Here is a 15,414-nt window from a genome sequence, read left to right on the forward strand (position 1 = left end):
ATAGGAACAAACAAAATGCCTACATTCGCTTCATATGAAACCAAGCTGCTTAGGAAGCACTATTAAGCTGTGAAAACAACCACCATTGCTTTACACATTAGAAAAATACCTGAGTTGCAAAACACAAGTCACTACAGCTTAAAAAAAGAGAAAACCACATCACCTTTGAACAGTTTGTCTTTATTATTAGACTTTTGTGTAGTAAAGACTGAAAACTGCAGCAGAGAGCAAATGAAAGAAGCAGCTCCATTTATCCTTTTGCGTGAATTAGTGCATAGATTTAAATGTTTAGGGGAAAAAAAATCAAGCAAACATTTTAGCATAAGCTGCTTTCTCTTTCTCCTTTTGGGCTTTTATCTTCTGCTTTATTTTGAGTGTTTCCGTCTGGATAGCTGCTCAGAAAGAAAATGATACAGTTACAGTAATCTCTTTACATTAGGTCTCCTCACAGGTTAACACCAGGTCACTGCTGGAACTTACTTATGTAATTTCATAAAACTTTATTTAATCTTTGATTAGGTCAGATACTAGCAGCAAAAGCCTTGTCCCTTGCTTTGTCTCAACTGGTAAGGTAACCTCATAGAGGAGCATGCAGCAAGCATGGTGTTGGTGCCAACATGCAACTTAAGAGATAAAAATCTCACCCAATTAGAGCAGGAAATTAAGCTAGTAAAAGCCCTGTGAGATACAGACATAGTTCAAGAGGAATGCTGCTGACCTACATAAGCTGGTTTCCGAGTGCAACAGAAGCATCACTGCTGTATAAAACCAGGTTTTCCACCTCAGTGGGTTCTGTGCTCAGAACATCAGTGTTTCAGAAGCTAGCATTTTAGGCATCACACTGGTATGAATTCCAACTCAATACTATCCTGGAGACTTTGTTAAATTCTTAAGGGGATTTTAGAAGAAACAGCTTATTTTACCTTTGTCTTCAGGGGCAATTTCATGAGCCTTTTTAAGATCAGCCTTAAATAAAAGAAAAATATAAAGTAATGATCTGACAGAATTTTAAATTTAAAAAGAAAAAAAAGAAGTGATCATTACCAGTGCTTGATCGAGATCTTTTATTCCCTGCCATCCTTGAGCCCGTCTGTAGAGAGCTTTAGTATTTGCTGGATCTATTTTAAGAGCCTGTAAATTTAATAAAATTGTCACATTAACATTTTTTATACTTCACAGCCTCCCATCTCCACAAATGGCACAATTCACACCAGCAGACAATCTTCACAGTTGGTTTGAGGGTAAGCTGTCAAAACATTAACTGTGTAAAAAGGAATGCTGTAATGAATAGCAAGTAATCAGCTTCAGTACCGATGCAGCAAAAGTGGTCTTTTGTGAAGGATGAGCACACGCAGGCCCAAATGGAACAGCTGTTGTGTGTGTGTATATATAGATAACTGTCAAGGCTGAGGAGTTGCTGCAGTTCAAATTATCCTAACCTTGAGTCTCACAGGGCAATTCTCTATTACAGCTCCTTCCTTCGCACCAAAACCTCCTCAAATGGCATCATAAATAAAACCCAGAGATTTCCTGTAAAGATTTTTTCACTGTGGGCTAGAAAAATACATGCAAGCAATCTATCTCATCATGCTTCAGGAACTTTGCCAAGTTCCAGTCATTACGCCTTTTTTGAGCTGAATGTTTTCAACAATGTGTATATGCCAGCTGTAATATGACAGTATCAAAATAGAAATACAGTAGCTGGGAAAAGAGATTGTTCCACTATTTGATTACTTGGATTATTTTTTCAGAATACGTCAGATAATTTAGTCAGCTAGCTGTTACTTTGCCTCTGAAGATCTGCATTTTTATTGCAGTTAGTCCCATAGTGGTGTGTTTATTATTTTAAAGAATGTTGTTTCTCATTGTTTAGAGGAAATGTCTTCACAGCAATGTGTTGCTTAATTAATTTAATTTATTAACTTTAAATCATTAATAGATAACACATCCATATTTTTTTAAATCACTTGGGTATTGGCTGTTAATACAAAGGAAGTATTACTGTGGGTGTTCCTATTGATCCACCTACTATAAAGCCTTCAGCCTCTTCTGTGCTAAGAATTAGTTGTCTGGGTTGTATACACAGAGGTAGCATTCTCTGGTTTTACCTTGACCATTATGCTTACAGCTATTTCAATGCAAGGTTTGTTTGAACAGGTTCAGCTGTTCATAATTCATTATTTACACCAAACAATGCATGTATTCCAGGTTGTTAATTTAAATTGCTTTTGGCCTTGTGAAATCATAAAAGTGAAAGTGTATAGTTTCTCATTAACAATTACCTAGAACTTTATTAGCTAATTTTAGGAAACTGGTGTTCTGATTAAAGCATTGACACATGTATAAGACATAAGCTAAATAACTTAGAGAAATCTATTACAGCTATGGAGTTGCCTTCATCTAACAATTGTTTACTCTTTAAAAAAGGAAGTGTGATTTTCTTCCCACAATGGCAAGTATTATTAGTTATAGTAATTTCTACCTGTAACACATTTGTTTCAGTTTTTACCATTTTCTAGGTGACAGATATCACATTACACAATATTTTACCTATTTTCTTCTTTCCTCATTCCCCATTTGTCCGTTCTAAATATACGTTTATGAAGGTTTTCCATCATCAGCAAGCTAGAAAGCAAGCCAGCTTCCTAATGACCTCACACACAGATTAGCTGAGATTCCTGCTTTCAGCACAAAGCCCTAGAAGACGCAGCTCAAGATCCTCTGCTAACAGATAAGAGCATTCCTTCATCTGTTTCCCTTCATATTATTGGAGCTTTACTGAATTATTTACAGTTTCCTCAAATTTACTAAATTTTCACTATGCCCATGTCATGGTTCCTTTTCTTTTCTTTAATTCTACTGGGGGTTTTTTTCCATATTTAACATTACCTTGTTTCTTTCTTCCTATTCAGTCATTCTATTTCACCACTAAGCCTACCTGAAAGTTTAGTTATTTAGTTAGAAAGTCCCTGCCATGAAAAAAATACAAGGCCATCAAATGTAGAGGCAAGTATAGCATTTTGTTCGTACCTTCATTCCTCTTTCACTGAACACAGTTTAACTCTTTGTAATGTAAGTAGTAGCTCTGCAAACCAAACTGACAACGATGTGCATTTTTCCTGGCAGTAAGCAACAGCCCTCTTTTGTTTGTTTCTAATGATTCATTTCAATTTCAAAGTCTTTTTAAAAAGCCACATACTGGAAAGTTAGTACTAACTTCACCATGAGCTTCTACTTGTTCACTTTCAAATCTTCAGCTTGTCAGAAGACTTTTTAAAAAAGCTTTGTAGTCTTGTGTCTATACAGGCCAGTTCTTGACCAAAATACTGAACATTGCATTTACCTCTGAACAGCTCTCAATGGCTCCCTGCCAGTCTGACAGTTTTAGTTTGCAAGCACCGATGTTTAGAACACAGGTCAAAGCAACAGTCTTTAACTTGGGTTTGTCTGCCTCCTCTGCCACTGCTTCAGAAGCTTCTACATACCTGCAGAAAAACAGATTCACACACAACATGGATTAGTCTTGCAACTTCAATTTTGTCCTGCCCTTAGCTATCTCTCCACAGATATGTGTGAACCAGCCTATCCACACTACTTCAAAAGTGTAATTCAACTATTACAAATCTTTATTAAACTAAATACATAAAACTCACAATAAAAACCAATTAACTCACTAAGGAATGTTTTTCTGTAACTCTTGGTCCTCCACTGTACTAGCACATTCTTTTTCTTAGACAAAAGCACTATTCTACTGCAGGAAAACATCAGAATTAATCTCAGTTTATTCTCAAAAAACACATTGCTCATCAGTGCCAAAAAATCAACACTACTATTGCACCTTCCACATTCACAAGAAGCTTCATCTCTTCTTGAGTTCCCTTAATAATCTTTTAATTAGCTTAGGCATTTGTGGCAAAAATCTGAAGCTAACTTTACTTTGTAAAGGAGTGTGGTTTATGAGCATTAGTAACACCACCTTCTCCCCACAGTCCTCCTTCATGACTTTTCCTGAACTTCAGAACTGACACTGGTTCAGGACAGAGCCACAGCAGTTACTACATCTGTTTTGAAAACACATTTCTTAATTCGCAATGCACTAATGCTGTCTGGTTTTTATTTCCAGTGGCAAAGGTCTGCTGCAGATACCAAAGTTTTAACTCCTTAATGGTTGTTTTGATAGAGCCTCTCTGAGCTTTATTTAAAAAACAAAAATCATGCTTGCATACATTCACATTTTAAGCATGCCATGAATTAACGTAGTCTTTGTAGATCAGTGCCTATGGAAGTACACTTTTTGCATGCCCTGTCTTTTTTGTTGTTTATGTACAACCTTTGAATCACAAAAATTAGCAATACTTAAAAAGTAAATTAAATGCAGTCCCAGTGCTTGTTCCACTTGCTAGGCGTCATGCAAAAGATGAGAACAAGAAGAAAGAGCAAACAGTAAAAAGGTAAGGAGAGTTATAACACAAATCTGTATTATGTTCAAAACAAATGGAGCACATGTATAATATTTCTAAATCACATCAAAACATGAAAGACTGCAGTCATTCAGGAAATAAGATTAGAGCTTCCAAGTCAAATCAGTGAAGTAAGTATCAAGGGAGATAATAGGAAGTAATTCATTTTTTTCCAAGAAAAAGGTGTCACTTCCAACATGTAAAGTGTATTTTTTTAAAAAGGCTAAGAAGCAATAAAACATGAAAAAAGCAGAAGATTATAATGGTTACTGTAGGTGAAAAGAAAAATCATCATTTTCAGATGGTATGCCAGGTAAATTGCACCTAAGCCATGGGACACCCTGGTAAGAGCTATTCTTTTCTATCAGTTCTGGTGAAGTGCCAGCTAAAGGTCACCATCCTACATAAAGTATTAGATTCTAAGATACAATAACAGGGCATGTCCATAAAAGTATGATCTATAAGGAAAAGCTGGAAAGATCAGATTTGTTTAGTCTAGAAAAATTACTAGGATTTCCACCTACAAGGACAAATAACCACCAAAGCAGCTCAGATAGGAAGAGCCTTCACTGGGTGTGCTTGAAAGTGAGCAGGACACCTAATTGGAAGGGATAGTGTAATTATACCTGGCATTTACCTAAGAATGGGGAGAGAAAATGGACAGATACAACACAAAGATCCTTAAAGATCCATTCCAGCCTTTTTTATGCATGCTTTCCAAGAGGTTTGCATAGAAATTATTTTTACTTTGGGGTTTATGTTTCTATGATGGGCTTTTTGAGGGCAGGTCAAGACACCACATCTTGGGTTAATATCTGCAGTTTAAGGATTCATTTCATGGTTCAGAAATATGACATTTATTTTAAACCCAGTCTGCTCAAACCTCAGCTGAAGCATTAAATATGCCTGACTTTTTTTTCTTTCATTATTGTTACTGTTGCTTAACCAGGGATCATTAAGAAGGTTGGGAAAAAGGTCAGGAAGTATAACTTTATTTTTAGGAGATGTTCATATTCTTAAAGCAAAAAGCATGAACATATTAAAGGAGCACTATGGAAACAGAAGTAGAAATACTATGGTTTTGAAGGCAAGTCTGAATTATACATGAAGTCAGGATGATGGTATGGACCCTCAGAGAAAAAATAGTAATGAATGAGTAAGGGCCACATTTGTCTTTTGAACTTATAAATTTGCTAAATCTACTACTTTTTTATAAATCATAGAGAAAGTTTTTCCCTTCCTTGCTGTCCATTAACTACCCTGGATACTACTGTGCTTTTCTTCCCAGGCATGTACCAGCACAGCGAGAGTGTTATAAAAAAAGTATTTAGTCAGTTCTAAGCAATACTCCCTGCCTTACCTAGCAATACCTCTTACCTAGCAATGAGTAGCAAAGACCTACTTGATTACGTAGCTAAAAATCAACCAGATGTTTTCAAGATTCAGAAGGCTCTTTGTTTAAAAAAGAAAAGAGCACTGCACCAGGCACTTTTTAAATGCACAAATCATTGCTTAATAGTGATATTAATTTGGGTTACAGGAACTACCTGATTGAGTGATGAGAGCCTTACCGTAAACTTTTACTATACTTTTTAGCTGCCATTGCCCAATTTTGCGATTTGAAGAAAGTATTTCCTATATTCTTTGTGTCTTCTGCTATGGCCACAATCTTGTCAACCTAATAAAATAGATGGGAAATATAAAGTATGAATGTATTTACGAAAGAAGTCGTGAATTAAGTAATGTTTAACAGTATGATCCCAGCCAATCCTCTTTCAAGGTTTATAAAATCTCAGAATAGAAATACTCCAATTTTAGACAAAATACTACCTTCAAACCACTTCTGTAATATTCTCTACTTTATGTAACACAAAGATCTGAAAGACGGAATTCCTAGTGGCTTTTCTACAGTATAAATAGTGAGAAAATACTAGAGAACACATAGTAGTCCAACTCTTTTCTCTAAATGTTGCTACCCACACAAAGCTATATATAAAGGTGTTGACCATTATTCAAAGAAAAGAAGATACGTTAGCAAGCCAAGTATTCAACCAAGACGGTCTTATTCCTGATGAAATGTTGTTTCCTGCTTCTCAAAACAGTATCACTCACGTGAACTCTGCACACAGTCTTAAGTGAAAGTCATGTCAACACAATTCTCCTTCTCTCTGAGCACTTGGAAGTATCAATGGAAGGAGAAAAGAACAACAGCCTGTCTTTATCAAGTCCATCATTTCTAGTTCCAGAATTGTATAGACTTCGAGTTGCTTCTCCAGTGGCAATAAATAATTTATAATTACTGCTGTCTACTCTACCCTACTAGAATCAGTAACCTTGGCAAAAACTGATCAGCGTGAGACCAATGTCACCATGGTTTCTGTAGTTGGTTTATATGAACAAGTTTTAAGTTAAAGGGCACAGGCACCTGCCAACTTTGATTCTCTACCACATCAAATGCTATCCAAAAACATTTTCAGAAGTTGAAGTGCTTCTCAACAGCCAAGGAGTCTGTTTTCTAGCTCAAATGGATTTTTACTATTCTAATCCTCTATTTGGAATCTACTCATGCAGCCCCCTTTTCTTTCCCATCTCACAAATCACTGTTTGACTTACACAGTTTGTCTAGTTCAGTTTCATGAGAAACTAAAAAACTGCAGAAGAGCTGCTTTCACCAGTCTGCTCCCTATCTCCAGATCTTCTGCAGGTTTAAACAATTGAAAAAGTAAACAACTACTGGGAATTAAGAACAACTAGCTCTGATGTAGTAAAAACCTTTTTAAAAGGCCGATCCTTTATTTCTAATAGGTGGGGCAGAGTCTGTTAAAGGGTGAGCATTTTAAAAAGTGTGTAGATAACAACATTAAGTTAGTCATCTGCAGGATGGAGTTCTAGTAATTGCAACCTGACATTACAGCACAAACAAAAATAAAAAGAAATCAAGAATAAAAAATAAATGTGACAATTTTAAGTGAGGTTTTAGTTACTGGGGAAAAAATGGGCTGAAATTAGCACAGAAAAAAAAGTGGTAACAATCCCTTCCCACACAGCCTTCTCTTTCTTAAAATGGAATGTCACCTTTTAATCAGGACCTCGATCCATTCTTAAGAAAAAAAACGTAACGAACATCATCACAGACACCATGTAACTCAGATCACCTACAAGTCTTGCAATCTGTAAAATACCCAAGAAGAAAAATACTTACATCTTTCAAGTCTATATCTGAATCTTCAGGAAAATCTGGATGAGTATCTCCAGATCCATCCTGGGGAGTAATTCCCCAGTCATCTCCTTCCTTTAGCTCTCCACATTCAGAGATGACACACAACTGAAAAAATGAAGTGTAAATAGTAATATTGCTCATTAAGACAATTTTTTAAAAAGCAGTAACTTCCAAGTGCTCTTTGAAACTTTTGAAATTCCATAAAAAGGCTTTTTCATCTGTTGTTTGGGTGCATTTATTTCAAAAACCCGTCACAGCATTAGCCTATCCTCATCAAAAGGCTTTTATCCCACAAAGTGTTGTGTTCAGAGGATCAGCATTGCAAAAACACCATACCCACGCTTCACGGGGAGGCTGGAAGAGGAACTGGCAGCAAGCTGAAGTGCAGCAAAAAACAAGACATGGAAGTTCTACTACGTTAGAGAAGATGGTTCTTTCTTCAACTGCCAAGTCTTTTAAAGTTAGAGGTATTAATTCATCAAACACCCACAAACTGCTATGACCTATACACCAATTGCTTTTTCAGAAACATGACTTCTGACATAAAAATTATAAGAATTACATATCATTTAGGTGGGATTGTGAATTCCACCTTTTAATTTCATTGCCCATCCTACACTTCTGGCAAAGGCTTCCACCCTCACAGCTGTGTTGAGCAATAAATGGTTTGTGCAAGGGAAACGTACAGTGCAAGAACAAAAGCCTCTTAACAAGGACAGTAAAATGGAAATTACCAGTTAGTAAAAATAACTACCATTTAAAAGTTCTAAATACTACACGAAGAATTTAGAAGAAATTGTTATACATCATATAATGAAATAATAAACATCATCCCTCAGTGCTTTGCATTTTACTTACCTTAGCAGGATTTTCTCCTTTTACTTCAACATTTTCTAGTATTTTAACTACACCCATTCCTTTGATCACTTGGCCAAACACCACATGTTTCCCATCCAGGTGAGGAGTAGGCACCGTTGTAATAAAGAACTGAGAGCCATTAGTACCAGGTCCTGCATTTGCCATGCTCAGCAGACCTGGTTTATCATGCTGCATTTGGGGGAAAAAAAAAACCACCATCAACATCTAAAATATGTTGTAAAACCATATGGAAGATTCCATAAGGCTGATCATAAACATAGCCAGGACAGCCATAACAACTTGGTAAACCAACTACATAGGTGGCCAACTAATTTTACCTACCATGACTGAAGGGGGCAAATGCTCAGCTCTGGGTCTTTACCTGCCCCCTACCAATCTAGCAAGCCAGCCACATGTGACTTAATGCTGTAACACCTGTCTGCTGCTTCTACACTCCATCCCCTACACAGCTGATGAGTTTAGGCAGATCACCTGAGAAAGGAGTGAAGTTCCTCACTGAATTATTTAAGACCTGGCTTTAAGAAATGAGGCTAAACACCACTGAAACCAACTTTAATACTGCACTGCTAAGATGGGTATGTAATGTGCATCCTATAAGGGCTACTCACACAAAGTATGGTGTAGAACTGTTGAGATTAGAGGACTGTGGTCTTTAAAATTCATGGGTTGGTGATTTTGTTTGGGCATTTTTTATCTCCTTCACTTTCCTAGAGACAGATTTTAGTCTGTTGGGATTTTTATCTAATTATTTTGCCACTTAAGCCACTAGGCCTCATATTAAAAGAAAACTGTTGAACAGCCCAATGTAAGAAGACACTGTTTATCTTGTTTCTTGCAAGTACTTCTTCCTTTTTTGAACTAAGAGTTTTCTTGTCCCATCACAGAGATTATTCTGCACTGCAAAAATGTATTTTTCTTATGTGTTGTGAATGTCTTGTTTAACTGGCACAACCCAGCCATGAAGATACTATACTCCCCAAGTTGGTCTGCTTATTAAGTGCAAAGAACTCCATTTAATGTAAGTGAGAATGTTATACCTAGACACTGGTACACATCTAAAGCATTCATGCTGTGGTACTGTTAAGAAACTTGATACTGTCGGAAGGAGAGGAGGGGCAAAAAATGATGATAGCACAGAGGACATAGAAACAGATTTCAGAGCGCACTGAGAGGTTGATTAGTTTAAGAGAACAGTCTGAGCCTGGTGTATTTAAGCATCTGTTTTTTCCCTACATTCTCTATCAGTTTAAAGAACCTGTTGTTTTGAAAATTGTTTTCCCGCACAGTGCTTGGATTTCCATAGTGGTAGGGAGAACTCCTTGCCTGAACTGTTCATCTGGTCATAAGGCACAGTAAGTCTGAATCTTTTCAGTCAGGATTTGGCTTCGGAACTCCAGGAAAAGGTTCTACAGCTGAGAGCCAGAATCACACCCAGCCAACAGAAAGCTACTGGAATCTTGGCTTTGTCTGTTCTAACCTTGAAACTTGCCCTAGGAATCAGAGATGGCAAATGACAGAGGAGCCTGTGTTCCAGAGCAAGACAAGGCAGCTAGTAGGATTGCTACCTCCAAAACAAATATCTGACATTTTGCATTGTAGTTGCTGGCAAAAAAGTTAAACAGAAAGGTTGCCCCATAGCAGATTTTTGTAAATACCATCTGAGGCTGGTCACTGATTCACTGCTCAAGACCTATAAATCTTAGCTTTTCCGCCCCCTCTCTCCCCAGTTACAGCTAACGCTAGACAGCAATGGTTTGTAAACAAAACAAGTAACAGTAAGTTCTGGTGTTGCCTAACACCTGCAGGTTTACCTTTTGCCTGTAAAGATGTGGGGGGACAAGTTGGAAATTATAGAAAGCAGTCTAGTGTCTTCAGTCTCCTGACTTATATACAACCCCATTTCGTCTGGGACCAAGTATCAATTTTAGTCACAAATTATAAGAATCTCTATAAAGAAAACTGTTGTCACTCATGAATTTTCTTGCTGCGTTTTGAAAAACACCGTAAACAGATGGAGTTTCTTTCCCATTATGGTTTCTGCTGTCATTTTGTAAGCTTACAAAGCGAGCAAAAAAAATCTGGACAAAATCAGATTCTCTGACAGATCCAAGCCTTGCAAAACTATGCCATAGTAACAGTGCTTGGGGTTGTGTAAGTTGGGTGTTCCGCAACAGCAGAGCCATTAGCTGGAGAAGTGGCATCAAGAAAAGTCTAGTAGGATTGATCTGAGATGATAAGCTGACTACTGACAAAAGTTTTGCAGTTTACTGCAATTTGCAACAGTCTGTGCAACCAGCACAAGAACAAACAGTTCCAGTGTCCTCAAATATCAACACCTCTTTGTTTTCTGAGACAGTGGGTGAGAACACTGCAGGGCTGCTGGATTAAGTGCAAGAGTGAATTTCTACATAACAGAGACATTTAAACTCCCAGTAAAATCCTAACATACTTGGCAAATAGATAACAGGAATCAAGCTCTCAGACTCTGTACAGGATCCAAATGGGTTCTTCAACCTCTGGCACTTTGACAACATTTGTCAGAGAAGTCCAGAAATGGGAATCATTTGTATCATGTTCATAATTACCTCCAGATCTCAAAGAGCAACCAAAATATAATGACACAAAGTCATCTTCAGGGATGTGATCCTGTGACAGTACCAATGAACAGACATTTTCCCTCAGGTACCAATGGTTAGTGCCAATGCTGACAACTGTTATTACTGCAGCAGGAGTAACATCACTGAAATGTCACAAATGAACAGAATTAGTGTTTTCAGTAGAGTACCTGATAATGAAAGTTTTCATCCTCAAATTTTTCACCATATATACTTTCTCCACCTGTGCCATTTTGGTTTGAGAAATCTCCACCTTGAACCATAAACTGCTTAATAACTGTAAAATAAAATAGTTGTAAAATGTATCAGCAAGGCACAAAAGCACAAGGAAAAAAACCCAAACAATTCTAAGATGAAAAGCAATACTTGTCACCAGCACCTAAATGTAACCAAAATCCATCTTTTATTTACCAAGTGTCACCTAAGTACTCCTTTTCAGTTATGTGGGTATCACTTGGTATTTAAACCTTTACCTGAAATTTATTTCCACCTGTTTACAACACAGAGTAAACTAGTTTTGCAAAATCACTAGTAAATTTTTAATCTACTATTGTCAGTGCATGGTAATAACGTAGTCATTAGAAGGATTAAAAAGTAAAAAACTTTCCTTCAGTAAAGTTATTTCTTTAACAAGTACTTGAAATATTATTTAATATTATTTCAAATATTCATGGTAGACAACTTTTGCTACCAATAGCAAAATGGAGGATTTCACAGAACTTACTTCTGTGGAAAGGACATCCTTTATAATGGAGAGGTTTTCCAGTGGTAGGCCCTGTTCCTTTTTCTCCTGTACATAATGCACGGAAATTCTCAGCAGTTTTAGGTACAACGTCAGCAAATAATTCAAAGACGATACGTCCAACTGAAATGACAGAGAATAAGACATTTTTAAGTCTTGTCCTTGGCATGGCAATGCATTGAGCATTGTATGTCAAAATAAATTAAATGTTTCAAGCTTTATAATTATTAGTTTTATTTAGATTACTATTCAATTTCCATCTTGGGGTTGCCCCATGGTGATTGCTTGCAGAGTTACATTGGGGTTTTAGCAATGTTATTACCAACAGTGAATTCCCCTGTCAAGAAAAATGTAGGGGAAATAAAGACAGATACTGCCAAAAACTAATGAAAAATCCAAATGCATTTTCTGCCAAAAAAGGTGTGTGGGAAATCATACACACGTATATTAAAGCCAAATTATTAATTTTAATATGCACACTTATGTCAATTTTAGTATATATGTAGTTTGTTCAATCAAAAGTAGATACAATACAAAAAGACTACTTTGTGGAGACTTTTAATCCATAAAAAAGCTTATGCTAAACACATCCTTTACTCCTCACTCTCTTAAACCTGAATTTTACTAAGACACAGTGATACTTAATATGCATATGAATAGTGGCTATTTACAATTAGAGGCACCACAAGCAATTGTTGAACAACTGATGTACATGTTTTAACTGAAGGAAATTAAACCTGAGTAGTTAACAGATCCTGTAATAGCTGATAAATGGATTCTGTGCTGAATTGTTATCCCTTCACAAACTGGCTTCTCACAGAGCAATTTCTCACTCCTAGCAGCCTCCATCAGTTGACGCTCCTGTTTTCTCATCAGCCTCACAGTCAATTAATTAACATAACTTCACTCTACCGGTAGCTAAATGTAAATATATTGATTCTAATTAATACAAGAATGAAAACAAATTAGACAACTGAAAGTCAATAAAAGGCAAATCATCTCACAGACTTTCTTCTTTTATTCTTATGAGTAACGGAATGAATAAGTGAAAAGCAGTATCTTTACAAGATTTAGGCAGTCCCTATCTTTATCTATGTAAATTTTATAAACCTACGCTTTCAAGTAGTACCCCAGCTAAGTTGCTGTTGTTTCCTTATTTCCATTTTGATCGTTTGCCCAAATTTTTGAATGACCTCTGGCAGCACTGGCGCTGCCAAGAGAACCAGGGCTGCGGTTTCTCCGAGCTTTCACCGCGCAGCCCCCACTGCCGGCCCGGCAGCCAGGCAAGGCTCGCCGTGCTGCGGCAGGTCCCCGGCCACGGCGGGCCCGGGTCGGGGGGCGGCTCCGAGCTTGGCCGCGCTCGGCACGGCGCAGCACGTGGAGAGCGGCGCGGGAGCGGCCGCACACGTGGGCAGCGCCGGGAGCCGAGGCCGGGCAGCGCCGGCTGCCATGGGAACGCGCGGCACGGGGTCAGCGGCGGCGGGCGCGCCCCGACCCCCGGCAGCACCGCCGGCACCCCCCGGCCGGGCTGTGCTGCCATGTTGCCTTTCTCGCCATGTTCCTCGGGCCTGTTCGCTCTGGCGGAGGAGCCCCGCGGGGAAGCCCATTCACGGCGGGGCCGCCCTCCTCCTCCTCCCGCTGCCGGGGCTGTGCGCTCGCAGCCCGCAGGGCAGCACCCGGCCCGGCCTGGGGTCCCCCCACGTCCTGAACGCTGCGGCGCGGCCCGGCCCGAGGCGCTCCCGCCGCTCCTGCAGCCCGGGCCGGGCCCCGCGCGCTCCGCACAGCGCCCCGGCCCGGGGGGCTCGCCCGGGTTCCGTCGCGCCCCCTCCCCACCTCGCTCGCCCCCGATGTCCACATCGAAGAAGGCGCGGGGGTTGCTGGCCTTGCTGGGCCGGGCGACGGGGGACGGGTGCGACATGCCGCAGCTGCCCGCTGGCGCGGTGGCTCCGCCCGCTCGGCCGCCCGCGATCCCGGCCGCCCGCGGGTCGGGGCGGCTCGGCGCTCCTCCCACCGGCGGGGGCGGATGGCCGGTCCCCCGGGCCAGGAGCCCGCAGATGGCTGCAGGACTGGTCCGCCCCTAGTCCTGCCTCTGAGCGGCCTTAAGTGACTCGGAGATAATCCGCAGAGAAGGAGCATTGCTTTCTCGGGGTTATATACACACACGGGCTTATACACACACAAGGAAATATGGGGAAGGAGAGAGATTTTAGGTTTTGCCTGGGTTTATATTTTATGAGAGAAATGGCAGGCTGTGTGAAAAGTGGTGATGCATGGTAAAATGGGCGAATTGTCAGAAGTGACTGTTATCCCATAAAGATGTAGAAATTCAGAATAACTCCTGCCTTCCTAAGCTCTGAAAACAAAATATGTTTCATCCCAAAGGATGACTATCACAGTAATTGCTCCAAGGCAAATAATCTCTTTCGGACATTTATGTTGGTTAATGGATGTGAGTACTATCAATACACTTGGTGGAGGCTCCTCAAGGTGTAGGATTCCCAAGCAGGTGAATGGTTCAACATGGCCACATCCTCTACTCAATGACATCATGGAGGCAAGGTACATGTGGTGAAAATAGAAGGGGCAGAAGAGTGCTGGGGTCTGACTCCTGCAAACTTATAATCCTTCTGGGAATGCTGCTGATCAAAATGAGCCTCTTTATTTCTTGGATTCCTCTAATCCATCCCAGAAACCTCTCATTCTTTGATTCATTGTGTTCTCCAAAGGCTTTCTCCTGTAATTCATGTCTATATGTTTGGAGGTGAGCTTCATCAAGCTAGTTTTCATCTCTCTCTCAGTATGTTCTCAATATTGGATGTGTCAGAGGGCAGTTGTAATTCCCATATTGAAAGAAAATATAAAGTAGCATTGATATTAATAACTGCAGTCCATATACTGCATTGTAATCATTCCCACACATCTGCACAGATGTTGGGTAGGAGAGGTGATCAGCACGGAGTGCTGTAACTCATTGCATCTGGGAACCCTTAACAGGAGGAAAAGCCATCTGCTACCATCTGGGAACACTTTGTGAGAAATCAGTGGAACCACACTCAGGCATTTCTCTCTCTGAGCCAGGTCATGCAGCTGTGTCAGGGATTTCACATGGTCCACGATGTCAGAGGCCACCAAAACTTTGAGTCATCTGTAATTCATGAGGCATTTGGCCACAGTCACTGACTGAGATATTTTTATCATTACACTTAGCACAGATGAAGTGGGGTGCTGTAGAAGTGGTCTCACACCAACAATGTGCAGTTGCCACCCAGTTAGCCAACCATATCCTGGACTACATTAAAAGCAGCATGGCCAGTAATATGAGGGAGACCATTCTGCCCTTCTACTCTACCTTTGTGAGACCCTTACCCACAGTGCTGCATCCACCTCTGGGGTCCTCAGCACAGGAAGGATGACAACCTGTTAGAGCGAGTCCAGAGGAAGGACACCAAAATCATGTAAGGGATGAAGGGATGATTATAGGACCTCTTCTATGGGGAA

The 15,414-nt window shown here is 39.8% G+C and overlaps 1 protein-coding gene across 2 annotated transcripts; it reads right to left on the minus strand.

Moving 5' to 3' along the window:
• Positions 1–159: 159 nt before the first annotated feature.
• PPID (peptidylprolyl isomerase D) lies at positions 160–13,907 on the minus strand. 2 transcript variants are annotated; one of them, XM_053976413.1, is made up of 10 exons: positions 13,750–13,907; positions 11,899–12,039; positions 11,345–11,451; positions 8,539–8,727; positions 7,663–7,785; positions 6,032–6,138; positions 3,344–3,485; positions 1,045–1,131; positions 924–966; positions 160–392 (listed from the first exon to the last, which is right to left on the minus strand). In XM_053976413.1, the coding sequence occupies exons 1-10, from the start codon at positions 13,832–13,834 to the stop codon at positions 304–306; spliced, it is 1,113 nt and encodes a 370-aa protein (XP_053832388.1). In that variant the 5' UTR covers positions 13,835–13,907; the 3' UTR covers positions 160–303. The 2 variants fall into 2 exon arrangements, with proteins under 2 accessions (XP_053832388.1, XP_053832389.1); XM_053976414.1 differs by lacking the exon at positions 13,750–13,907 and adding an exon at positions 13,046–13,199.
• Positions 13,908–15,414: the final 1,507 nt, after the last annotated feature.

Source organism: Vidua macroura, chromosome 4, assembly GCF_024509145.1.
Source record: "Vidua macroura isolate BioBank_ID:100142 chromosome 4, ASM2450914v1, whole genome shotgun sequence".
NCBI lineage: Eukaryota > Metazoa > Chordata > Aves > Passeriformes > Viduidae > Vidua > Vidua macroura.